Here is a 27,249-nt window from a genome sequence, read left to right on the forward strand (position 1 = left end):
TTATAGAAATCCATAGGGATCAATATTAGCTAAATTTTGTGAAGGTTAGATAGACTCAGACTAGTAAGTCTAATTTAACAACTGCTCATTCAGCACCTACTCTGTGCAAGTACGCAAAGTGACCACATGCCTCAGCATCATAGATTCTATGAATAAGGGTAGGAAAATTCTGCTGGCATTGAAAGGTAAATTGCTCTTACATACAGGAGTGTACATAATTGTCCCATTTTACTGCCTCTGGACATTCTAAGGGCCATTTTTTAAATCTGTTAATTCTTTACATACTATTTCAAAAGTCAAAATTCTCTATATTTAGTTCATTAACCCTCCATGAAAGTCCTTGCTTAAGGCTTTTTACAAATGAGTTAATAGCAAATATACTGCTTTGATTTTAAAAATAAGCATAGTTTAATCCTAAAAGAACATGCCAAAATAATTTTTAATGGAAAAAAAAGCATCTATTAATAAGAACCTTTGTCATCTTTGGGTTCACTTCTTTATCTTCTTTTGAAACAATCCATGTCTCAGTTTACTCATATAGGAAACTAGACAGAAAACATTATTTCCACACATCTCTTGGAAGGTTGAACTATCTGGCTGAAAGAGTCTAAAAAAGACTCAGAGGGCCAAAAATTAAGGCAACAAATGTAGTAGAATAAATTCAATCCAATATATAATATAAATTTGCCCCCATTAAAACCTCTTTCACAATTTGAACGATTACCATTCTTTTTCTTCTCTGCATTAATGTACTAATAAAGTCAAGAGGAATTACACTCATCTCCATGCCAACTTGCAGCTACTACTTAATATTAATATACTAATGGAAATTTGTATGCGATGAAAAAATTGACTTTATTTAGCTGTACTGGATTATTTTGGAAGCTAGGGAATAAAGGAGAAAGAAAATCTGAGACTGACATGAAGTTGACAGGCTTTAAAAAAAACTAACTTATACAGCATCTTTTTTTCTAGAAACTTAAAGAGGCTCTCATATATTTTCTCATTTATTCTCAAAACAGATAAAAAGGATAAAAGGAAGATATATCCAAATTTTACAGATGGAAAAACTGAATTCCAGAGGAGAACAGTTGAACACAATGCCTGTATAGTCCGTAAGAAATAAAAAAGAATGAAATACAATCCTTGCCCCTTGAAGTAATTATAACCTTTAAACAAAAACCCACAACAAAAACAAATTATACAACAAAACAGAGCCAGTAGCTCTGGATATCAAGATAAATTAAGTACTATAAGAGAAATACAATGTTACATGAAAGGTCCAGAGAAGAAGATATTACATTCAGTGGGGGCATATCAAGGACGACATCAAGAAGGAGATGCCATGTTAAAGAAGGAATTGGAGAGGAAATTCCTGAATTTATTCAGGAAACTGAATAAAACATAGCACTCAGCAGGAAAGACAAGGACTATATGGGGAAGAATGAGTTCTGACAATAGTCTAGTGCAGGTGGAACACAGGTTCTATGTGGGGGAATACTGGGAAAATATGAAAGATAAGATGAAGTCATATTGCAGAGCACCTAGGGGGTCAATGGTAAACAGCAAAGGTTTTTGATGAGGAGACAAATGTGACTGGATCTACACTCTAGAAAGACTAACCTGGCAGGAGTTTGCAGGATACGTTATAGAGTGTGAGAGAGTGGAGAAAGACCATGGTAATTTGAATCCCACCTACATGTATGACTATTATGTTAAAAGCATTAATATCATACATTGTACTTCCCTGTAGGTGCTTTTATTTAGAGTCAAGAAATATGATGGACTATTTTAGCTGACGTGTACTACATACAACCCTATGAAGAAAATGTAAAAGGACCATTAAGACAAACATTTATTAAGAGTTAATCTTGATTAAATGAACCCAGATTGATATGAAGCACCTTCTATACCATCCTATACCAGATTAAAGAGATGACAAAGATAGGGTGCTGCAAAATTGAGGATCACAATATTTGTAATAGATAGCTATTGTAATTCATTTCATTATCAACAGTGCCCAGTGAAAGCTGAGTAGATTAGCCATGGAACTGTCAGTTTACAAGGTACCTTACACAGACTCCTTGTCACTTTTTATTTAAATATTACCATCAAGCCCTATTAATCCACCTCTTCAATGTCCTCTTCAACTTTCCCACTGGTACTCCCCCAGTTCAGGTCCTCAGAACCTTTCAGCTAGCCGAGTATCTCAGTTTTCAATTTGAACTCCTCATCTCCAGAATTCCATTTCCCTAATCCATTTCTTACATTATTAGTGGTTCACGCTAATGACCTTCAACCATATAATTCTATGTCATTTCTTTTGCAAAATCCTTCAAGGTAGTGGTTTTCAAACTTGTTTGACCGTGACAATTTGTTTAACAGTAAGAAACACATATATACATGTAATGTTAACAGCCTAGCATGCACACACACGCGCGTGCATGTTTCCCAAAATAATAATTAATCTTACTACATACACTTCATTTTGATGTTTTCTATTTTATTCTAGCCTCTTTCATTTAAAGGAAAAAAATGTGACCACTAAACTGAGTTTGGAAAATACTGCCTTAGGGACTCTTCACTGCCTGAACTTGGTCTAAAATTTAAGACAGTCTTTTTTGTGGCTTCAACCTACCTTTTCAGACTTATTTCCCACTACTCCTTGAACTCTTGAGCTCTAGCCAAGAGCTAGGCTCTAGCCTAATATATCTCATGATTTCCTGCTTCCATGACTGTGGCTAAACTATGCCCTAAACTTGCAACATTCTCTTGGTCATTTTCCATGCCTGCCTTTGTCAAAATTGAAACAACCTTTAAGGATATCAAATGTAACTTCCCCTGTAAAACCTCTCCTGATTCCCCAACACGGGACTTTTTTCTCCTCTGAATCCCCAAGCCTATTAAATGCACACTCTAATGGCAACTCTACATTATATTAGTTTCTTTGTGTATGTGTCTTACCTCATTAGGCTCTGTGAAGGCAGAGACTATATCTTGTACATTTCTTTACTCTACAGTAGTGGTACATTATAAGCATCCAATTAATGTTTGCAAAATGAAAGACATAAAAGTCTCTAAATGGTAGTAGTATAGGTTAAAGTTAACAGGAAAAGTCAAGGTCAACTAACACATCCCTTTAATTCACTCAATTTTTTCACATGTCACAGAACAAGCCCCTATTAAATCATTTCTTACCAATAAAAAAGATAAGCTCTAAATATTTATTGATATTATCATTGATTTTATGGCTACTTTATGATTAAGGCACTACAAACTTGCTGAATGAAGACATTCCTTACTTAAAAGGGAAAGTTGACATAAAAAGTTCAGTTCAAGACCTATCATATTATTGTGTGACCACCAATAAAGTCCTATGTAACAAAAAATGTAAAGATAACAATATAGGAATAAAGTAATTTATACTTATAAATCTTTGTAATGTGTTCTCAGTCATTTAATAGTGAACATAACAAAGACGTGGTAAACAACAGGTCTAGAAATGAAATAATAGACTGTAGGACAGAAACATACATGTAGCATCTTAGACAACACAACTCCAGAAGTAGACATTAACAAAAGGTTTCTTAAAAAATAAATAGTAGCATAGTCCAAAAAGTTAATAGGACACAAACATCAGAGGTTGAAAAGCATAAAAGCAAGAAATTTGAAAGACGAGACAAACATACCCAACATACTTTAAAATATATAGAGTAGATGGTAAGATAGAAAGAAATCTATAATTCGTAGAAGAAAGGAATACAAGGACATAAAAATTAGTCAGTTGGTAAATTTATAGAGAGGCAATGAATCAGGCAAAAGATAAAAAGAAAGAGTATGTAAGTGCATGTGTAATATACACACACATTCATTGATACTAAGTGGAGAAAGTTCAAAGTTGAGGAGACAGAACGATAGTTTTGCTAGAATGAAGGAGTCATGTTTTCCAGGCTTTAGGGGAAATCTATAGATGAAGACTCTAGACCTGTGATAAGTTTACAAACTGTAATAATTGATGAGTATGATCCAACATTTTATTTCCAGACAGATCATCCATCATGTACTTTCTCATGCATAGTTGACTTTACCATTAAAAGGGCCAGAGATGGCACAGCCTCAATAAAGCCACACCTGGGAGTCAAAATGACACTGGCCTGTGCTAATTCAGAGTTTTCCTATTTGGAGTCCAGAATCAATACTAGCAAAGCATTTCTTGTGCCAAGGGACTAGGCTTAATGTCCAAAATCTTGGGAACCAACAGGACTTGAGGCAAGCTGTGCAATGTTGAAGAGCCACAAGCAATCTGTACAGGACTATGGGCCTGTTTAATTAGCTCTATGGGTTCTTCCTGAAAATCTTAAGGCCACCTTATATGTGCCTCCTGCTCTAAACCCTTTGGATTTGCCTCAAGCCACCCAATTATCTAGGGTTTTTCCCTGAGATTCAAAGTGAAAAGAGATCCACAAAGTAATTTTCCACCATAATAAGCAGGTTTTCTAAGGTATATATACGAAAAATAACTTGAAAAAGTGTCTGCTTAGCATTTTTATAAAACATTCTGCAGCTGGAAATTATTCTTGGTACACTTAGTGGTGACACTGCCAAATCTGATAGGACACCCTATTTTGAAAAGTTTCACTATGATGAAAAAAAGTTTCACTTCTATTTAAGCTTCTAAATGAAAAAAACAAAAATAAAATGAATTTGCCAATGGTTTTACATCATATTTTTAAACAATGTTGTGGCTCCCCTGCATTAGATAAATTATTATATAAAAATCATTTGTTAAATTTTGGACTAATTTGTTCAACTATCCTTTAAAAGTCATCCATATGCCAGGAACATAGCTGGACACTAGAGATATAAAAATGAAGAGTACTGAGGTTGTCTTTGAGGGCCTCACAGTCTAGCAAGAGACAATCATAAAAACAATCCTAGTATTGATAAAATCCTAAGAAGCACAGTAGAGGTATGGACAAGCTGCCAAGGAAGAGACAGGAAGGTGAATTAGAGCCTATTCCATAGAAGGGTATGAAGCAACAAGAGATTCTTCAGGAGAACAAACAGATAAAGGCGTAGAAAAGCATAGGCAAAGACTCAGATATGAAAAAGCAATCTCCTGGAAACCTAATTAGTTCATTATAACTCAAACACAGAAGCTTGTGTGGGAATGGCAGGATCAGGATTAGACAGGTAGGCTTGCAAGGGCCTCTTCCTAAAGAGTCTTTTTTTGCCAGGCTAATGTGTTTGGACTTTATCTTAAGGGTGGGTTATTTAAGTATGTATGCAGATCAGCTGATGACAATGTGGTAGCAAGGCTGGAGGGTGCACAAGGCAATATTGAAGGCAAGTGGGCCAGTTAGAAGACTTGCACAGTATAGATAAAGAAACCATTTACGGTGGGAATGAAGTCAAAGGGTCAACTTCCGAAGTCATAGAAGTAATATCAAAAGGCCTTGTAGATCAAATGGTTATGGTTGGGGTGGGAGGCAACTGAGAGAAAGTGGAAGTAGTGAGGTCCCAGGTTAGACTTAGGTGATGGGGTAAATGACGATGTTTTCAACTAAGAGGGAAATACAGAAAAGGGAGCAAGTTTGTGCAGAAAGATAATGAATAAGTTTTGAACTTGTTGAGTTTACCATGCCTACAGGATATTGAGGGGAGAAATCATGAGCAACTGAATATATAGGTCCTAGAGTATAAGCTTACTGTTGTAGCTCCAGTGGTCAACTATTTTTGAAAGAAGCCAAGAAGGAAGGAAGACAGGGAGGGAGGAAAGAAAAGAAGGGGGGAGGGGTGGGGAGAAAAGGAAGATCTCAAAAGAACCATTTAGAATGGTTCTCAAGTTTGTAAGCAGTTGGAACCTATTTATTCTCAGGAAACTTGTTACTCTTTACCCTCTGCCACAGTTCAGCCTTCTACCGGCCACAGCCTGCTTTATATTTGGAGACCTACCCTTCCAACAGTGGGTTCTGTTCTTCCCACAGATCCACAGTAGATGTGGTTATAGCAATCACGACTCAGTCTCTTGCTCCACGAATGGCACAGGATCTAGGCCTGTCCAATCAAATGAAATCATTTTCTCCCAACAACAACGCGTTCATGGATGATACATGTCAGGCCACTGAGTGACAATGAAACATAAGTGGATTTTCCCTCTAGCTATTTAAGATTAGAGCTTTTCCTACTAGGTAGGAAAATGTAACTGTGAACCATCTTCTAACTACAAGGGTCCAGACTGAGAATAGAATCAAAAGAAAAGAAAGGCAAGAGATAAAAACAGCCCAGCAGGCGGGTTGGTCACATAGTTTGTATCCTGTTTCTAATCTACTTGAAGCTAAACTTATCTTTAGGTCATTGTCAGTAAATTCTCTTTTTATTTAAACTAGCTTGAACATTACTTTCTGCTCCTTATAATCAAAAGAGTTCTGACCAATACAAAGAGTAAAGTAGCAATTGATGTTTTCTAAAAATTTTAAATTAATATCCAGTTTTAAAAAATAAGTTTTTCACAAGCCTGTCTATCAATAGTAAATATTCTATCTAAAAAAGAAAAAAGATCATTATTCACTTATTGTTGTATTCAAATTACAAGTGTCCACTAGGTAACCTAACATCATCAATACCAAGATAAAATGCCTAATGCAAAAAGGAACATGAAAGAAGAAAAGTACCAAAGATTAGAAGAGGAAGACTGAAATTGAATACTCAACTTAGGGAAGAATATTAAATGAATTCCATTGTAATGAAATTAAGACATATTTCTGGATCAAGAGATTCCATTAAAATGAAAACAAAGTTATAATCTCCAAAAAACAAAGAAAACGGGGGAGACACCAATGGAAAAGGAATTTCATTTAGTTTTCTTGAGTCAGAAAGCAGAAGAATAAGGAACGACAACTGATAAATCAACAGAGGAAGCTGTAACCTACTGTTTGTATGGAAGAGAAGAAAGCCAAGAAAGGAACCAAACGAGGCCACATTATTCTGAACTCTAGGTATAACAAGGATGAAATGTGAGGCTGGAAAAACTCTAATGTGAAAAGCGTTCACAGTCAGCTTTCCTCTTGCCTTATGCTTAGATATGAACAAGTAACCGAGACATTTAAGAAAAGCCTACAGCATGAAAGAGAAAGAAACATGAGAAAAAAAACCCAAAGAAAACATGAATATTCTAGGGAATGAAAGATAATGTTTAAATCTCTAATCTGTATTTTAAAATGGATGTAGGGACGTTATATGTATAGAAGAAAAAACAGATTGTTATTAAAAAAGGAACAACCAATAAACAAGTTCTTGGCTACTGAAAATATGATTGCTAAAATAAAAAGAAAATTTCAACAAGAAAGCAGGTCATTTAAAGTGGAAACCTCACAGAATGTACAACAAAAAGATACAGAGATGGAAAGTATGTGAAAAAAGACAAGAGACATGAAAATTCAATCTGGGAGATTTAAAGTCTGACCAGTGAGGGTACCAGCAAAAGGGAATAAAGAAAGTCAAAGGGGGTAAATCATCAAACAAATAATGGAAGAGCATTTTGCAGAGCCATCCTCACACTGCAATTCTATTGACTCTGCCATGTTTTGTGTGTCATATTTGACAGCATATTCTCTTCCCTGCCACCCCCCAAAAAAAGCCACAACAGTTCTAGGTCTCATATCCACACATCCCTCTGCACAGGAGAAATACCTTATCTTCTGCCAACAATCCATCATCTTAGGCTTCATTCTATTTGGTACAATGCAGGTTAACAAAACCATCCCTGACCTAATGGCTACAGCCAGAATGCCATGTTGTGACTGGCTTTCACCTGCATTAATGCCACCCTAAACCATCATTAAGAGAAAGACGACAGAGATATGCTGCTACTCAATAGGAAGTTGCAGAAGGGATACAGGGGAAACAACCTTCAATTTCCAGTGCACTGTTATGACATTTCAGCATGTCAAACATAAAGACACAATCATAAAAGATAACAGAGAAGAAAAACAAGTCAGCTGGGGCTTCCCTGGTGGTGCAGTGGTTAAGAATCCACCTGCCAATGCAGGGGACACAGGTTCGAGTTCTGGTCCGGGAAGAACTCACGTGCCGCAGAGCAACTGAGCCCGTGCGCCACAACTACTGAGCCCCCGTGCCACAACTACTGAAGCCCGCGTGCCTAGAGCCTGTGCTCTGCAACAGGAGAAGCCACCACAATGAGAAGCCCGCGTACCACAATGAAGAGTAGCCCTTGCTCGACGCAACTAAAGAAAACCTGTGTGCAGCAACGAAGACACAACGCAGACAAAAATAAATTAATTAATTAATTTTAAAAAACAGTCAGCTAAAAAGGAACAAATATCATATTAGCATCAAACTTTTCACTGGCAAAATGCTAGGGGACAATGGAGCAATGCCTTCAATGATTTGAGGAAAAATAACCTTCATTCTAAAATATTACATTCAACCAATTTATCAATCAAATATGAGGGCAGAATAAGAACATTTTCAAAATCCAAGGATTTGAAAGTAATTTCTCTAAGGAAGTCTCTTAATGATGGATTCCACTGAAATTAGGGAATAAACCAAGAAAGAGGGCGATATGAGATCCAGTAAGAAGTGGCTCCCAACAGGTGGAGAAAGAAAGAATACATGATCCCTAAACATATTCTCCATAGAGATATGATGTTTAGATGTATCCTTCAGTAACTCTTTCATTGCTTTATGTGAATTAAAAGGAAAACACCCACACAATTTGAAAATTACTATATTTTCAGGAAATAATACAAGTTATCTATATATCAAACTAATCCAGATGAGAACCAAAATGACATTTTAATATTAAAGAAATTCTAAAGAATAAAAGACTAGCTATATCATAACCAGATATTTTGAAAACAGCTTGATATAAATATATACATATATATACCTGTCATAATTACCTGACAATCTATGAGACATAAAGGCTTATTGTATTTCTATTAGTTTTCATGACTCCTAGAAAATAGTTAGGAAACTTTTAATTCTGTAAATTCTTCCAAGTCTTTCTACTTATTTTCAGCAATTAGTCAATTAAACTCTTTGCAAAAACAAGTACCTCCTACTCAAAAATTAGCTCTAATATTTGGGGGGGAAAAAGAGTTTTACAAAAACAAAAGACTGACATACATATGAAAGTCACAAAACTGCAACCTGTTATAAATGAATGCTTAAAATGAAAATGAATCTAAATGCTTTCAATTCTTCATTAATATTCAAAGGATTAAAAAAATGCAATTCCATCTTTTCCTTAGAACAAGTGAAGTCTAACTTGAAGAATTATAGCTCCTCTCAATTCGTTTTTTCCATAATTACTCAATTATTCATTAGAATATGTAAGACCTCTATTGGAATCTTTGCACCGTGTTTTATAAATGGATTTAACTATAAAAGCCTGGTTATACAATCTCTTCCATAAAAGCAATATATTTCCAATATTTATGTCCTTAAAATATCCTATAGTAAAATTAATATTTTTGCACAGGAAAAGAAGGAACTATTTAGTCCCTGACAACCTGATAACATCTCTTTCAGCTATAGTTATAATTATCATGTAGGAACTTCCAAAGCAGAAGTTGTCAAGATTTAACATTAGCATTAATTTATGTCGTAACTGACGGTTACTATAAAGATAATGGCAAAGCATCCATTTCTCCAAAGACAGCATGGATTGAAAGGGAAATTTCTTCTTAATTACTACTAATCAGCCCATTTTTAATTAAATTGATTAGTAATTTATTATCTTCCCCTTTCTCGGAAGCCTGTTATTATCATGTAGTTTCTCCAAAGTTATCAGTTACCAGGGATTTTTAAGCAATCCAATTACCTCTAGTGTTGAGTCCCACCATTCTATAATATTGGTTTATGCTAAAAACTTAATACACAGTTTCTCTGTACCCTGAGAAAGAAATTTTGAAAATGCAGAATTTGCGCTCAGTATTTCACACCTCAAAGTGAATGCTGTCAAGGTTTTAGTTGTGCACATGGGAAGAAGTGAAAACTTCTTTTATGCCTTCCCCTTTGTTTGATAATCAAAATAGTTGTTATTAGCATGTACATCCCCAGAGGGAAGAAATCAGGTCCCTGTGATTTCCTTTGAAAAGTATCTACTTCTTATGCCATCCATAACTAGACAGTAAATTATGTAACAATTCTAAGTGTTTTCCCTACCAGTTTCTTTTTTAAGTAACTATCAATGAGAATGAAAAGATAGATAACTGCTTAATATAAAAGGATCTCTATTAATTAACATTTACTAAGTATAGTACTTACTAGATATATGAGTCCCATACTTTCTCTCCTAAATTTTCTGTCTAGAGAAATTAATAATGAATGCACATTGACTGCCAAACTCTTATATATAGGGACTTAAGTATTTAATTCATACCTCTTACTAACTTAAAGTAAGGCTCAGTCTCTCCCTTTCTTTAGGTCTATTTAAATTTCACCATATCAGAAAGGTCTTGCTTAACCACACCCTGCCATCACTCGTGATCACCTTGACTCTGCTTCATACTTCTTCATAGAACTCTTCACCACCAAGCATATAATTTGTTTGCTTATTGTCTGACTCCTTCTACTGGAAAGTAAGCTCCAACAAAACAGGACTTAGTTTGATCTGTTCATTGCCCTAGTCTCAGTGCCTAGAACTATATATAACAAGCACATAGTAGGCATTCAAAAAGTACTTGCTAAAAACATGACTGAAAGGTCATCAGCTCCAAAATCCTAAGGAGAACTTAATTAAATATCATTTGATAGTTATGGGTGCCAGACTACACCAAAAGTTCTGTTTTTAAATACTATGAAATATAAAGGCATAGTAATAGTTTTCTAACCAAAAAGACAAAATATCCTTTCAAAGGACAGTTGGGCTACTAGCAGTTGTAAATTATTTATTACTAAATAACTCAGTAAATGTAATTTACTGAATTACACACTAAATTCAGTAAAGGTAATTAGTCACTGCATACCTTAACAAGTTTCAAAAGCTCATAAAGATCTTCAACCTCATCACCTTCACATTTGGTGTACACTCGTCCTGTATCCATGCTCTTTCCTCTTATGGTGCGGCGATAGAGGGGAAGAGCCATTGCTTCTGCATACAAATCAATGGCGTGATGACCCACTGTCTGATACATGTAGCTATCCAGTTCATCTGACCCCACTGCAACAATTAAAGTGGAAATAATCAGTCAAACAGAGTGAAAGAGAGTGGATTTGAAAGTCCACTGAAGTTTTACTGCTTGGAGAGCAGTCAACACAGTAAAAGCTTACTACACTATATCTCTCTTCAGTTATTAAATGAAATAAAATATATAAGAGCTGCACATTTGTTCAAGCTGCATCCAGTTCACATCAGCTCTGGTCATTTCTACCGCAATTAGAAATACAAGTATACATAAATTTTTGAAACTATATATAGAACGTTTAAAGGGAAGAGTAATGTATAAAGCAAATTTTGAATAGTTTATTCGATTAAAGATTTTATTACATAAATATATTTTCAAATCATTCAAAGTTATTCATGAAGTCACCTAGAGTTGTAGAAGAAACTCTTAATTAAATACGTACTTAGGAGAGGGGGAAGATAGTGGAAGAGTAAGACACGGAGATCACCTTCCTCCCCACAGATATACCAGAAATACATCTACACGTGGAACAACTCCTACAGAACACCTACTGAATGCTGGCAGAAGATCTCAGACCTCCCAAAAGGCAAGAAACTGCCCACGTACCTGGGTAGGGAAAAAGAAAAAAGGAAAAACAGAGACAAAAGAATAGAGACGGGACCTGCACCAGTGGGAGGGAGCTGTGAAGGAGGAAAGGTTTCCACACACTAGGAAGCCCCTTAGTGGGCGGAGACTGTGGGTGGCGGAGGGGGCTAAGCTTCGGAGCCATGGAGGAGAGCACAGCAACAGGGGTGCGAGGGCAAAGAGGTGAGCAAAGCGGAGAGATTCCCACACAGCGGATCGGTGCCAACCGGCACGAACCAGCCCGAGAGGCTTGTCTGCTCACCCGCCGGGGCAGGCGGGGCTGGGAGCTGAGGCTCTGGCTTCAGTAGGAGAGCAGGGAGAGCACTGGGGTTCACAGCATGAACACAGCCTGCAGGGGGTTAGTGCACCACGGCTAGCCGGGAGGGAGTCCGGGGAAAAGTTTGGACCTGCCGAAGAGGCAAGAGACTTTTTCTTCCCTCTTTGTTTCCTGGTGCGCGAGGAGAGGGGATTAAGAGCGCTGCTTAAAGGAGCTCCAAAGATGGGCGCGAGCCGCGGCTAACAGCATGGACCCCAAAGACGGGCATGAGACGCTAAGGCTGCTGCTGCCGCCACCAACAAGCCTGTGTGCGAGCACAGGTCACTATCCACACCTCCCTTCCCGGGAGCCTGTGCAGACCGCCACCGCCAGGGTCCCGTGATCCAGTGACAACTTCCCTGGGAGAACGCACAGCGCGCCTCAGGCTGGTGCAACGTCCTGCTGGCCTCTGCCGCCGCAGGCTGGCGCCGCATCCGCACCCCTCCCCCGCCCCCCGGCCTGAGTGAGCCAGAGCCCCCGAAGCAGCTGCTCCTTTAATCCCGTCATGTCTGAGCGAAAAACAGATGCCCTGCGCCAACCTACATGCAGCGGCAGGGCCAAATCGAAAGCTGAGCCCCGGGAACTGTGCAAACAAAGAAGAGAAAGGGAAATCTCTCCCAGCAGCCTCAGAAGCAGCGGATTAAAGCTCCACAATCAACTTGATGTACCCTGCATCTGTTAATACCTGAATAGACAACGAATCATACCAAATTGAGGAGGTGGACTTTGAGAGCAAGATTTATTATTTTTTCCCCTTTTCCTCTTTTTCTGGGTGTGTATGTATATGCTTCTGTGTGAGATTTTCCCTGTATAGCTTTGCTTCCACCATTTGTCCTAGGGTTCTATCCATCCGTTTTTCTTTTTCCTTTAAAAAAATTTTTTTCTTAATAATTACTTTTTATTTTAATAAGTTTTTTTATTTTATCTTATTTTATTTTATTAGATCCTCTTTCTTTCTTTCTTATTTTCTTTCTACTTTTTCTCCCTTTTATTCTGAGCCGTGTGGATGAAAGGCTCTTGGTGCTGCAGCCAGGAGTCAGTGTTGTGCCTCTGAGGTGGGAGACACAACTTCAGGACACTGGTCCACAAGAGACCTCCCAGCTCCACATAATATCAAATGGCGAAAATCTCCCAGAGATCTCAATCTCAACACTAGCACCCAGCTTCACGCAACGACCAGCAAGCTACAGTGCTGGACACCCTATGCCAAACAACTAGCAAGACAGGAACACAACCCCACCCATTAGCAGAGAGGCTGCCTAAAATCATAATAAGTCCACAGACACCCCAAAACACACCCCCAGACGTTAACCTGCCCACCAGAAAGACAAGATCCAGCCTCATCCACCAGAACACAGGCACTAGTCCCCTCCACCAGGAAGCGTACATAACCCACTGAACCAACTTCAACCACTGGGGACAGACACCAAAAACAACGGGAACTATGAACATGCAGCCTGCAAAAAGGAGACCCCAAACACAGTAAGATAAGCAAAATGAGAAGACAGAAAAACACACAGCAGATGAAGGAGCAAGACGAAAACCCACCAGACCTAACAAATGAAGAGGAAATAGGCAGTCTACCTGAAAAAGAATTCAGAATAATGATAGTAAAGATGATCCAAAAATCTTGGAAATAGAATAGAGAAAATGCAAGAAACATTTAACAAGGACCTAGAAGAACTAAAGATGAAACAAGCAATGATGAACAACACAATAAATGATATTAAAAATACTCTAGATGGGATCAATAGCAGAATAACTGAGGCAGAAGAACGGATAAGTGACCTGGAAGATAAAATAGTGGAAATAACTACTGCAGAGCAGAATAAAGAACAAAAAAAAAAAAGAATGAAAAGAACTGAGGACAGTCTCAGAGACCTCTGGGACAACATTAAATGCACCAACATTCGAATTATAGGGGCTCCAGAAGAAGAAGAGAAAAAGAAAGGGACTGAGAAAATATTTGAAGAGATTATAGTTGAAAACTTCCCTAATATGGGAAAGGAAATAGTTAATCAAGTCCAGGAAGCACAGAGAGTCCCATACAGGATAAATCCAAGGAGAAACACACCAAGACACATATTAATCAAACTGTCAAAAATTAAATACAAAGAAAACATAATAAAAGCAGCAAGGGAAAAACAACAAATAACACACAAGGGAATCCCCATAAGGTTAACAGCTGATCTTTCAGCAGAAACTCTGCAAGCCAGAAGGGACTGGCAGGACATATTTAAAGTGATGAAGGAGAAAAACCTGCAACCAAGATTACTCTACCCAGCAAGGATCTCATTCAGATTTGATGGAGAAATTAAAACCTTTACAGACAAGCAAAAGCTGAGACAGTTCAGCACCACCAAACCAGCTTTACAAAAACTGCTAAAGGAACTTCTCTAGGCAAGAAACACAAGAGAAGGAAAAGACCTACAATAACAAACCCAAAACAATTAAGAAAATGGGAATAGGAACACACATATCGATAATTACCTTAATTGTAAATGGATTACATGCTCCCACCAAAAGACAGAGACTGGCTGAATGGATACAAAAACAAGACCCATATATTTGCTGTCTACAAGAGAACCACTTCAGACCTAGAGACACATACAGACTGAAAGCAATGGGATGGAACAAGCTATTCCATGCAAATGGAAACCAAAAGAAAGCTGGAGTAGCAATTCTCATATCAGACAAAATAGACTTTAAAATAAAGACTATTACAAGAGACAAAGAAGAACACTACATAATGATCAAGGGATCAATCCAAGAAGAAGATATAAAAATTGTAAATATTTATGCACCCAACATAGGAGCACCTCAATACATAAGGCAAATACTAACAGCCATAAAAGGGGAAATCCAGTCACACATTCATAGTAGGGGACTTTAACACCCCACTTTCACCAATGGACAGATCACCCAAAATGAAAATAAATAAGGAAACACAAGCTTTAAATGATACATTAAACAAGATGGACTTAATTGATATTTATAGGACATTCCACCCCAAAACAACAGAATACACATTTTTCTCAAGTGCTCATGGAACATTCTCCAGGATAGATCATATCTTGGGTCACACATCAAGCCTTGGTAAATTTAAGAAAATTGAAATTGTATCAAGTATCTTTTCCAACCACAACACTATGAGACTAGATATTACAGGAAAAGATCTGTAAAAAATACAAACACATGGAGGCTAAACAATAAACTACTTAATAACGAAGTGATCACTGAAGAAATCAAAGAGGAAATCAAAAAATACCTAGAAAAAAATGACAATAGAGACATGATGACCCAAAACCTATGGGATGCAGCAAAAGCAGTTCTAAGAGGGAAGTTCATAGCAATACAGTCCTACCTTAAGAAACAGGAAACACCTCGAATAAACAACCTAACGTTGCACCTAAAGCAATTAGAGAAAGTAGAACAAAAAAACCCCAAAGTTAGCAGAAGGAAAGAAATCATAAAGATCAGATCACAAATAAATGAAAAAGAAATGAAGGAAACAATAGCAAAGATCAATAAAACTAAAAGCTGGTTCTTTGAGAAGATAACCAAAATTGATAAACCATTAGCCAGACTCATCAAGAAATAAAGGGAGGGGCTTCCCTGGTGGCGCAGTGGTTGAGAGTCCACCTGCTGATGCAGGGGACGCGGGTTTGTGCCCTGGGCCAGGAAGATCCCACATGGCACGGAGCGGCTGGGCCCGTGAGTCATGCCGCTGAGCCTGCGCGTCCGGAGCCTGTGCTCCGCAATGGGAGAGGCCACAACAGTGAGAGGCCGGCGTACCGCAAAAAAAAAAAAAAAAAAAAAAAGGGAGAAGACTCAAATCAATAGAATTAGAAATGAAAAAGGAGAAGTAACAACTGACACTGCACAAATACGAATTATCATGAGAGATTACTACAAGCAAGTCTATGCCAATATAATAGACAACCTGAAAGAAATGGACAAATTCTTAGAAATGCACAACCTGCCAAGAGTGAATCAGGAAAAAATAGAAAAAATGAACAGACCAACCCCAGCACTGAAATTGAAACTGTGATTAAAAATCTTACAAAAAACAAAAGCCCAAGGCCAGATGGCTTCACAGGCGAATTCTATCAAACATTTAGAGAAGAGCTAACATCCTTCTCAAACTCTTAGAAAATACAGCAGAGGGAGGAACACTCCCAAACTCATTCTATGAGGCCACCATCACCCTGATACCAAAACCAGACATGGATATCACAAAGAAAGAAAACTACAGGCCAATATCACTGATGAACATAGATGCAAAAATCCTCAACAAAATACTAGCAAACAGAATCCAACAGCAAACTAAACGGATCATACACCATGATCAAGTGGGGTTTATTCCAGGAATGCAAGGATTCTTCAATATACACAAATCAATCAACGTGATACACCATATTAACAAATTGAAGGAGAAAAACCATACGGTCATCTCAATAGATGAAGAGAAAACTTTCGACAAAATTCAACACCCATTTATGATAAAAACCCTGCAGAAAGTAGGCATAGAGGGAACTTTCCTCAACATAATAAAGGCCATATATGACAAACCCACAGCCAACATTATCCTCAATGGTGAAAAATTGAAAGCATTTCAACTAAGATCAGGAACAAGACAAGGTTGCCCACTCTCACCACTCTTATTCAACATAGTTTTGGAAGTTTCAGCCACAGCAATCAGAGGAGAAAAGGAAATAAAAGGAATCCAAATTGGAAAAGAAGTAAAGCTGTCACTGTTTGCAGGTGACATGATACTATACATAGAGAATCCTAAAGATGCTACCAGAAAACTACTAGAGCTAATCAGTGAATTTGGTAAAGTAGCAGGATACAAAATTAATGCACAGAAATCTCTGGCATTCCTATACACTAATGATGAAAAATCTGAAAGTGAAATCAAGAAAACACTCCCATTTACCATTGCAACAAAAAGAATAAAATATCTAGGAATAAACCTACCTAAGGAGGCAAAAGACCTGTATGCAGAAAATTATAAGACACTGATGAAAGAAATTAAAGATGATACAAATAGATGGAGAGATATACCATGTCCTTGGATTGGAAGAATCAACATTGTGAAAATGACTCTACTACCCAAAGCAATCTACAGATTCAATGCAATCCCTATCAAACTACCACTGGCATTTTTCACAGAACTGGAACAAAAAATTTCACAATTTGTATGGAAACACAAAAGACCCCGAATAGCCAAAGCAATCTTGAGAACGAAAACGGAGCTAGAGGAATCAGGCTTCCTGACTTCAGACTATATTACAAAGCTACAGTAATCAAGACTGTATGGTACTGGCACAAAAACAGAAAGATAGATCAATGGAACAGGATAGAAAGCCCAGAGATAAACCCACGCACATATGGTCACGTTATCTTAGATAAAGGAGGCAGGAATGTACAGTGGAGAAAGGACAGCCTCTTCAATAAGTGGTGCTGGGAAAACTGGACAGGTACATGTAAAAGAATGAGATTAGAACACTCCCTAACACCATACACAAAAATAAGCTCAAAATGGATTAAAGAACTAAATGTATGGCCAGAAACTATCAAACTCTTAGAGGAAAACATAGGCAGAACACTCTATGACATAAATCACAGCAAGATCCTTTTTGACTCACCTACTAGAGAAATGGAAATAAAAATAAACAAATGGGACCTAATGAAACTTAAAAGCTTTTGCACAGCAAAGAAACTATAAACAAGACCAAAAGACAACCCTCAGAATGGGAGAAAATATTTGCAAATGAAGCAACTGACAAAGGATTAATCTCCAAGATTTACAAGCAGCTCATGCAGCTCAATAACAAAAGAACAAATAACCCAATCCAAAAATGGGCAGAAGACCGAAACAGACATTTCTCCAAAGAAGATACACAGACTGCCAACAAACACATGAAAGAATGCTCAACATCATTAATCATTAGAGAAATGCAAATTAAAACTACAATGAGATATCATCTCACACCAGTCAGAATGGCCATCATCAAAAAATCTAGAAACAATAAATGCTGGAGAGGATGTGGAGAAAAGGGAACACTCTTGCACTGCTGGTGGGAATGTGAATTGGTACAGCCACTGTGGAGAACAGTATGGAGGTTTCCTAAAAAACTACAAATAGAACTACCATATGACCCAGCAATCCCACTACTGGGTATATACCCTGAGAAAACCATAATTCAAAAAGAGTCATGTACCAAAATGTTCACTGCAGCTCTATTTACAAACAGCCAAGAGATGGAAACAACCTACGTGTCCATCATCGGATGAATGGATAAAGAAGATATGGCACATATATACAACGGAATATTACTGAGCCTTAAAAAGAAACAAAATCGAGTTATTTGTAGTGAGGTGGATGGACTTAGAGTCTGTCATACAGAGCGAAGTAAGTCAGAAAGAGAAAGACAAGTACCGTATGCTAACACATATATATAGAATCTAAGGAAAAAAATGTCATGAAGAACCTAGGGGTAAGACAGGAATAAAAACACAGACCTACTAGAGAATGGACTTGAGGATATGGGGAGGGGGAAGGGTGAGCTGTGACAAAGCGAGAGAGAGGCATGGACATATATCCACTACCAAACGTAAGGTAGATAGCTAGTGGGAAGCAGCCGCATAGCACAGGGAGATCAGCTTGGTGCTTTGTGACCACCTAGAGGGGTAGGATAAGGAGGGTCGGAGGGAGGGAGATGCAAGAGGGAAGAGATATGGGAACATAAGTATATGTATAACTGATTCACTTTGTTATAAAGCAGAAACTAACACACCATTGTAAAGCAATTATACTCCAATAAAGATGTAAAAAAAAAACATACTTAGTTAATAATTGACAAATATTTGTAAGAAAAAGATTTAGATGCTCTTGATATATTCTATATTCTTAATTCAATAAAACATATACACATATATAAATTCAGTATTGTTAGAGCAGTTACAAATGTGTATAGAAACATAACTTAAGCTAATAAGTAACACAATCACTGGTTGTCACAAGATTCCAAAAATATCAATATGAGTAAAATATTCAAAACAGATGAGTCACATCACACTTTTTGGTGATATAAATAAGCTTAGAAATATATTGGAATATGCTTTCTGATTTCTTAACACTCTTTTTTTTAGAAAAAAGAATCATGAATATACACAAAGATTATTTGCAAAGATGTTCATCACAGCATTGTTTATAACTGATTAAAATGATAGTATATTCACATAATAAAATACTATGCAGCCATTAATATAATTATGAAGAGGACTATTTTCTAAAGTATGTTCTGCAGAATAGAAATTCCATGAGATATTAATAGGTATTGGATGAAAAAAAAGGACTCTGTGGTCAAATCAATTTATAAAAAATGAGGATAAACCATATTAAACAGGTGTTTTAACTGCAGTTCTTCCTAGGCTAATCTGCTTTAAGGTGCTCTAACAAGGGGAGAGTGTATGAATTATCTCTCAAAGTTATCTATCCACAGAACACTTATATTTTCATAGGGTATTTGTGTTCCAAAGACAATATCTAGAAAATGCTATGGTAGCATACTACTTAATGACAGGGAAAATGTTCACAATACATTATTACGTTCTCAAAAAGTTACAAAACAATGTTTGACATATATGTTTCTACATGCATATATGCCAAGCAGGTCTAGGATTTCCACTGAATGTGAAAGAATTCTATCAAAAGGCATGAAAAATGATATTGTAAGGGTCCTTCAATAATCAAAACTGCCATCATATGCTATCAGATTTTGGCTCACTAGATTTCTGAACCCACAGAACAGACTGGCTTTCATGTACTCACATTATTATTATAAATCTGTCTAGTCCTGGTCCCAGTAGGAAGGAGAGATATAGCCAAAGTTACCTAAAAACCTTTCAGATTACCTTCATCTCAAGTTTAAAGTAGATCTTTAAATGTATTAGTTTTAAAGGCAATTAATACAGTCAAATTAATATATTTAAATAACTTTGAGCTACTTAGCAAGAAACTTCCTGATGTTGGCCTAATAATTAAAAACACTTTACTGACTTCAAAAACCTAGAAGACAATTTTCCTTTAAGGCTCCATTTAGTCCCAACCACAATGTAACTTTTATTAATGGAAGCTACATAGCAACAATGGTATGAGAGCAAATAAAACCAAAAGGCTCCACTGTTGCCTGAAGCACCTCAATTAATACGCCACAAAAGTTCCTACTACAAATTTAAAGAGATGGCTTTGTGAATTTTATGACAAGTTCACATTTATCCCCATTGATGGGGATAAAGTCTTTTCCAGACTACCCACTGAAAACTCAGGGCTGTGAATTTACTTTAACCAACTTTGTACTGGAGTCATCTCTACCAGTTATTCCTCATTAAGATTCCTTTTACATGGTTGGGGGAAAAAGTCAATGATTCATTCAATAATCACCAACTTCCTGCTGACTTTAAATCACGATTAGCTAAACCCTCTCCATCCAGCAACCCACAGCCATCTATTCTCTTCCATTACAATGAGAGTTGCAGCTGATTTTTTCCAGCTTTTACTTTGTAATATTCCAATTCCATTTACTACTAAATTTTTTCTCACTAACAATATTCTAAATAAATAGCTCCATTCCACATGAGGCGTAATTTAAAGATATACTTTGCGTGTCATCTTACCACTCTGCTAGTGAACCCTGAGCACATGGAAGGTTATAAAGACAGTCCTTAACTTGGTTAAGGTTAGGATTTTTGGTTAAATGGTTAAATGCAGGATTTTTCAACTTTACGATGGTACAAAAGCTATACGCATTCAGTAAAAACTGTACTTCGACTTTTGAATTCTCATCTTTTCCCAGGCTAGTGATATGTGGTCGATACCCTGTGTGATGCCCAGCAGAGCCACAGCCCCCAGTCAGTCACACGATCACAAGGGTTAACAACCAATACACTTAGAAACATTCTGTACCCATACAACCATTCTGTTTTTCACTTCCACACACTACAGAATTCAATAAACTACATAAAATATTCAACACTTTATTATAAAATACGCTTTGTGTTAGATGATTTTGCCCAGTGGTAGTTCTAAGCACAGTTAAGGTAGGCTAGACTAAGCTATGATGATCAGTAGGTTAGGTGTATTAAATGAATTTTTGACAGGATATTTTCAACTTATGTATTTCAACATAACCATACTGTAAGTCAAGGAAGCTCTGTACGTTAATGATTCAGTACAAGGTAACTGTAATAATTCATATAGAAAAGCTGAAGATAGAAACTCCAGGGAATGAAATTATATCATGTACGTATTATATATTATATAATACAATCTGCTTTTTAAATACCAACACCTCTAAAGATAGAAAGCTTAAAAAACTCACTTGCCTGACTGGCCACAAGGGATAAGAAAATTCTTTCCTTTGGTAACAGAACACAACCTGCAAGGAAATTCTGCTTCTTCTTTTATAATATAGAAGTTATAGTGTAGTTCCCACTCACCCTTAGTCAAAGAATTTTCTCTTTATTATTTAAAGTCAGAAATAGGAGGTTATTTTCTAAACATATCACTTTGAAAAAGCTATTATCATTAATCATCAGAAGCCCAGTACAAAATCCTAAAGTGTATGTTTATCCCTGACCCGCTACAGGACCTCCACGGGACCTGTTCTATTTCTTCCTATAAAATATTTCTAATCTCTATCTTCCCCACTTTACTTCCAGCATTACTTGGGTCTCAATCAGAGAAGGAAAGAAAATGCAAATATCTGACTGAAATAACTGCTCGCTCTTGCAGAGCTAATTCTAGTTAGTTCATTATTCATTTGTCCATCAATAAACCTTGAGTGAATGCTTATCAGAGGCACAGAGCTGTCCCAAGTGCTGAGGAACAATTAAAGGAACACAAAAGATATGACCTCTCCTCTCAAGAAGCTTACAAACAACCTATTTGGGCATAAAGAAAAAAAAAAGACAAAATAAATAGAAAACAACTGTAAAATGATATAAGAACAAAAATTCAATATACTGGCAGCACTGAGGAAGGAAGGAAGGAAGGAAGGAAGAAGGAAGGAAGGAAGGGAGGGAGGGAGGGAGGGAGGAAGGCAGGAAGGAAGGGAGGAAGGAAGGAAATATTTAGTGCTAAATCCAGATTCAACTAAATTTAGTGGGTGCCTATTTCATGCCAGGAACTATAATTAGGGTTTTCACTAATAATTCATCCTAAAATAATAGTAGAGCAAAAGCATGGAATCTTGAAAGAAGTTGAGTAAAGGGGATGATAAAAAGATCTTACTATAAAAGTAGTAATAGAGTTAGACAAGTGTTAATCTCACCCTATTACATTTTAGCAGTTAATATCTATGGTTGTATGAGTATAATAAAAGAGTATAAAAAGCAAATCACTGAACATTTTTCTCTTTTTAAAAGTCTGATTGGGAAAAAAAAAATTAGAATTACGTGTGGTGATGGATGTTAAGTAAACTTATTGTGGTAATCATTTCACTATATATATATATATATATATATATACACACACACACACACACACCAAATCATTATGTTATACACCTAAAACGAATACAGTGTTATACATCAATTATATCTCAATTAAAAAAAGATATTGTTGCTGTTTGAACTGTGTCGCTCCCAAATTCTTGTATTAAAGTCCTAACACCTAATACCTCAAAATGTGACCTTACTTGGGAATAGGGTCATTGCAGATGTAATTAGTTAAGATGAGGTCATTAGGGTAAGGCCTTTACCCAGTATGATTGGTGTTCTTATTAAAAGAGGAAATCTGGACACTGACATGGACACAGAGAAAAAAACAGTTCTAAATGGGGAAATTTCATTGGAGAAAAACCAAAAAAAGTAGCTAAAATAAGGTCTATGGATTATTTGTAGATGTCCTTATTACTACAGACAAATAAAAAGTAGAAATACATTGCTCTACGGCTCTCTCAAGTCTCACACATTTAGCTTACATCTAAGGTGGCTAAACTAGATGCTTTTAATTACAAAATTCATATATTATCATTTATTAATCTATGTCTTACTTCCCAAGCTCCAAGAAGCTGTATCTTATTTAACTGTGCATTGCCAACAACACTTGGAAAAGTGTTGTAGTGGAACAGCAGTGCACTCTGAAGTAAGAGGATTCAAGTCTCAGCTCTGCAAGTTTATCCTAGCTATTTCACCTTGGACAAATTTATAAAACTCTAAGCTTCAGTATCTTTGTCTAATAAAACTTTCTAGGAGTTCTTGTGAGGAGTAAAGGATATGTAATTGAAAACACTTAGCATAGAACATAGCAGATAACCAGTGCTAAAGATATATGAGTTCCTTTTATTGTTTGCATACTGCATACAATAGAATGCGATTATGAGGTTGGAGTTTCAGTCATTTAGAGAATTTTCTGATAGTTATACACTTACCTTGGTTTTCAGGTGGTCTTAGATTTGCTAAAGCAACAATCTGATGCCCAGCAGCAATGCACTGCATCATATTATAACAGCTGTCCTTCCCACCACTAAAAAATAAAGAAAGAAATAGATGAGACAAATATCAGGTTACTGACCATTATCTGACATAGACTCATTATAGAAATAGAACACATTTTTTCAGCTTTTCAGAATATTTGAGGGACTATTTTACATTAGTTTGCAAAAAACACATGTAATTTCCATAGCATACACAACTGATCAAACGAATCTGATTATCTTAGACTGCTACTCACAAGGGCTTATGAAATTATATGCCATTATAACAAAGACTATGCTAAACAAAAAATGGCAACTCTTTGGTTTGTGATAGTGGCTTTGCTTAATATAAAGTGTTTTGCAAATAAAATATGATTTAATTTTACATTTCAGTTAAACTATTATATATACTTCTCAGATGAAATTTTCTATGAGAAAGCAGAAAAAAACATGTTCTGTTCCACTTTAAGAACTCTAACAACGGTCACCATCACCAATTAAAGGATCAAATTAAAGATCTGAGATCCTATCAAATGACAAAGTTTGATGTACTTGGTGGGTTCAAATTCTGTAGAGGTTGAAAGCAAAATGCTGAATTACACTGATAAAGTTAAACAGCAGTACTATCAGTACTTCATCTTTCAGCCATCACTACATATGATGGCAGGACAAGGCCTGAGTCATAAATCTAATAAACAGATTGACAGGAAATTCTAAATTCTGGTACCAAATCTACCTACCTAGCAAATAACTTATTCAAGACCAATAGTCATTCATCTATAACAAGGTTGAATGGCAACCTTTATACTATTTCAGGTTAGTACTCTCTTGCATGTTTCTTCCTTTCTTTTATCTTTGTCTTTCTTCGTTTTATTCCTGTTTCCCTTCATTCTAATCTCTGCTAAAATCTGCAAATGTACCCCCAGATAATGTTTAGACCTATTTATAAGCAAAGAAACCAAGAGACTGATTATCCTAGAAGTTGGACCTTTTGCCTTTTATTTTAGTTCCCAGCATTTGTCAGCCTCTACCATATTCTGATCAGTAACAACTGTCATTCCAGAACTTCTCAAGGGGAGAGAGATTGCAAGGGGCAAAGTGAAGTTACACATCATGCTCTCTCCCCTCAGCTTCTGATGTTTCCCCCAAGTACCTTTTTCACAACTTCTCCTATTGAACCTGTTTTATTTCCCCAGGACAAGATGATCTAATTCTTGAAAATATTTAGAATATTAAAGATTAAAGGGTATACATCCACAATCAGAACTTGTCCTTTTATTTTAAAATATGCTAAGACTTCAAATATGATTTTAAAATAGTATTTCCCAAATTGTGTTCTGTGGAACACTAGTGTCCGACAAATACTCTTAACAACAAAAGGTTTCAAAGGTCAAATTAAGTTTGGAAAATGCTGAGTACCGTACTCACTTCTTAGAACATCACAAAGTACATCAGCATATGTTAGGGAAGACATCCTTCACAAGATCAGAATTTCAGTTCACAATTCTGGAACACCAAACTAAGTTACTCAATGTGCTTGGGTTCACATGCTTCATTATAAAATTAGAGAATGGTCTAACTAATCCTCAAGGTGTCATTCAACTGTAAAATTCAATGATGCAATCTTTTGTGTATTAGGAAAATATGCTCTTCATGGTCCAAAGATAATGTAAGAATCTTGGTTTCACTTATTCCCTAGAACACACACACATATCCCATCTCTTAGTGCACACACTAAATATATTTATTGCAAGCAGATTCACTGTATTAAGTTTAAAACCAAATACATTCAAGTGTATATGCATACAAATGTATATATGTATTATGTATGCATTCATATTTGTATGTACATATTATGTTCTGTACTCCTACTTATGTCTTCCAACATTTATACAGATCTTACATTTTAGCAACGATTTTCCAACATTGCCTTTTTTAAAAGTAATTTGCTTTTTTATTATAAAAGTAACATATGCACATTACAGAATATCTAGTGTAATGGATTATACCAATCTTCTCTCTTTCCCTTCAACATTTCTGAGACTTTAGTTAAGTGTCTCACTTTAATGGTTAAACTTTGGTAAACTGCATGTGGATATGAATTACTCATTTCTTGGACTGCTTTTTGTTCTTACTTATCTAGATCAAATGAAGTCCATAATGTTGGAAGCTTAATCACATTGTTTATAGAAGAAATTCATTGGAAAAAAAAATTATTTTGGCATTATAGTCCAGTATCCTAACAATGGCATTGAAGTGTTATATCGAGTCCTTAATAGGTCATACTGTTGTCAGCCAGTATTAATTTCGTAGGTCACTGAACAAAAACTTTCATGAAATCGTCAATGGGCTTCGCATGGTTGCCCTCTATTCATCTCACTCTATACAGATCCAAAACTCATCAAACAAATGTTCAAGTAGTCTAAACTCCCTTTTGCATTTTGTTGTTTTTTCCCTTTTGCTTCAGTTTACAGATTGAGTATGGAGACATTTAAGCTGACGAATCTTTGGTCGTCATAGGACTTAATTTAGACACCTAAATACATGATGGGTTATTAGATTTCAAACTCCTTTTGGAATATGGAGTATGTTACCGTAAGGTCACTTTTCTAAAAGCAATCATGAGTGTTCAAGCAATGGCAACTGGATCTAAGATAAAACAGGATAATTCCATCTCTATCCTTGAGCACCAAAGTAAAACACATCTATGCCATAAACAGTCCAGTCACTAATGGGACGGCAGGCGAGGGAGAGGTGGTCTTTGCGGGAGGGGGCGGGGCTGGTAACAACGTAGGGAACCAGGCAGGGCCGGAGGACCGGCAGAAAGACTGAAGGGAACTACAAAAGAGGATGAAAAATGAGAGAAAAGGGTGGGAGAGACTCAGTAAGTGGCGTCAAGCAGTGCCCCTCAAACTTCACAGCCCATTACAGTTTTTGAGAATCCGACCCCGAGTCGGGTCTGAGTAATTTAAACAGCCCTCGGGCGGTGAGACCCAGACATCAGTAGTTTTAAAGTGAAACCAATCTGAACCCAAGTTTGGGGCCCAGAAGACCAGGGAGGAGGCGACGGAGAGAAAGGAGGAGCGCCAGCCCGGGACCGGGGACCAGCCAGGCCGGGTAGTAGCCCGAAGGCTCCGCCTCTTCCTGCTACCGGGAGGAGCCGCCGAGCCCCCGATACACGGCTTCTGCGGGGACACCGGCAGTTCGGCGGCGGCGGCAGCTCCTGCTACTCAGCAGAAAGGGACTGGAGGCAGGAAGGGAGGAGGAAGGCGGCACCGGGGCGGTTACCTGATCAGAGCCGCGACCCTCATGCTGGGCGCAGTGCGCATGCGTGCGGCGGGCGCGGGCCGACGCCTCCGTGACGTGCGCAGGTCCTCGCCCGGGTGTTCGTTCCGCCGCCTGTCAGGCGACCGGTGCTGCGGCCCCTGCGGCCGCCCACGGGGCACCTGGACGCGGAGTACGCGCCACCTTGGCGCCTAGTCCCTGAGGCACGGAGGTCCCGGCTCGGAAAAGAACGCTGTTTAGGCGCGGCCTGACCACCTAAGTGAGGGCACTGAAGCTGCCTGGGGAAGGGCAAGGCCCGCGTCGCCGCGCTCGGGCTCGGAGCCCTGGATTTGTTTGGGTAGGAGAATGTTCAAAGTCCTTTATGCCGCCCATTGAAACACTTGTG

At 37.4% G+C, this 27,249-nt stretch overlaps 1 protein-coding gene across 3 annotated transcripts in view; it reads right to left on the reverse strand.

The window, feature by feature from the left end:
- The window catches only part of DPH6 (diphthamine biosynthesis 6), a 179,114-nt gene extending 152,141 nt beyond the window's left edge, over window positions 1–26,973 (reverse strand). The window contains exons 1-3 of one of the 3 annotated variants that reach the window (XM_073800713.1): window positions 26,868–26,973; window positions 23,535–23,629; window positions 10,995–11,188 (exon numbers count right to left, since the gene is read on the reverse strand). In XM_073800713.1, coding sequence (XP_073656814.1) covers window positions 10,995–11,188; window positions 23,535–23,629; window positions 26,868–26,908 — 330 coding nt within the window. In that variant the 5' untranslated portion in view covers window positions 26,909–26,973. The remainder of the gene's footprint in view (window positions 1–10,994; window positions 11,189–23,534; window positions 23,630–26,867) is intronic. The other 2 variants (XM_019935259.3, XM_073800714.1) reach the window with 2 other exon arrangements.
- Window positions 26,974–27,249: the final 276 nt, after the last annotated feature.

This window comes from Tursiops truncatus, chromosome 2, assembly GCF_011762595.2.
Source record: "Tursiops truncatus isolate mTurTru1 chromosome 2, mTurTru1.mat.Y, whole genome shotgun sequence".
Taxonomy (NCBI): Eukaryota; Metazoa; Chordata; class Mammalia; order Artiodactyla; family Delphinidae; genus Tursiops; species Tursiops truncatus.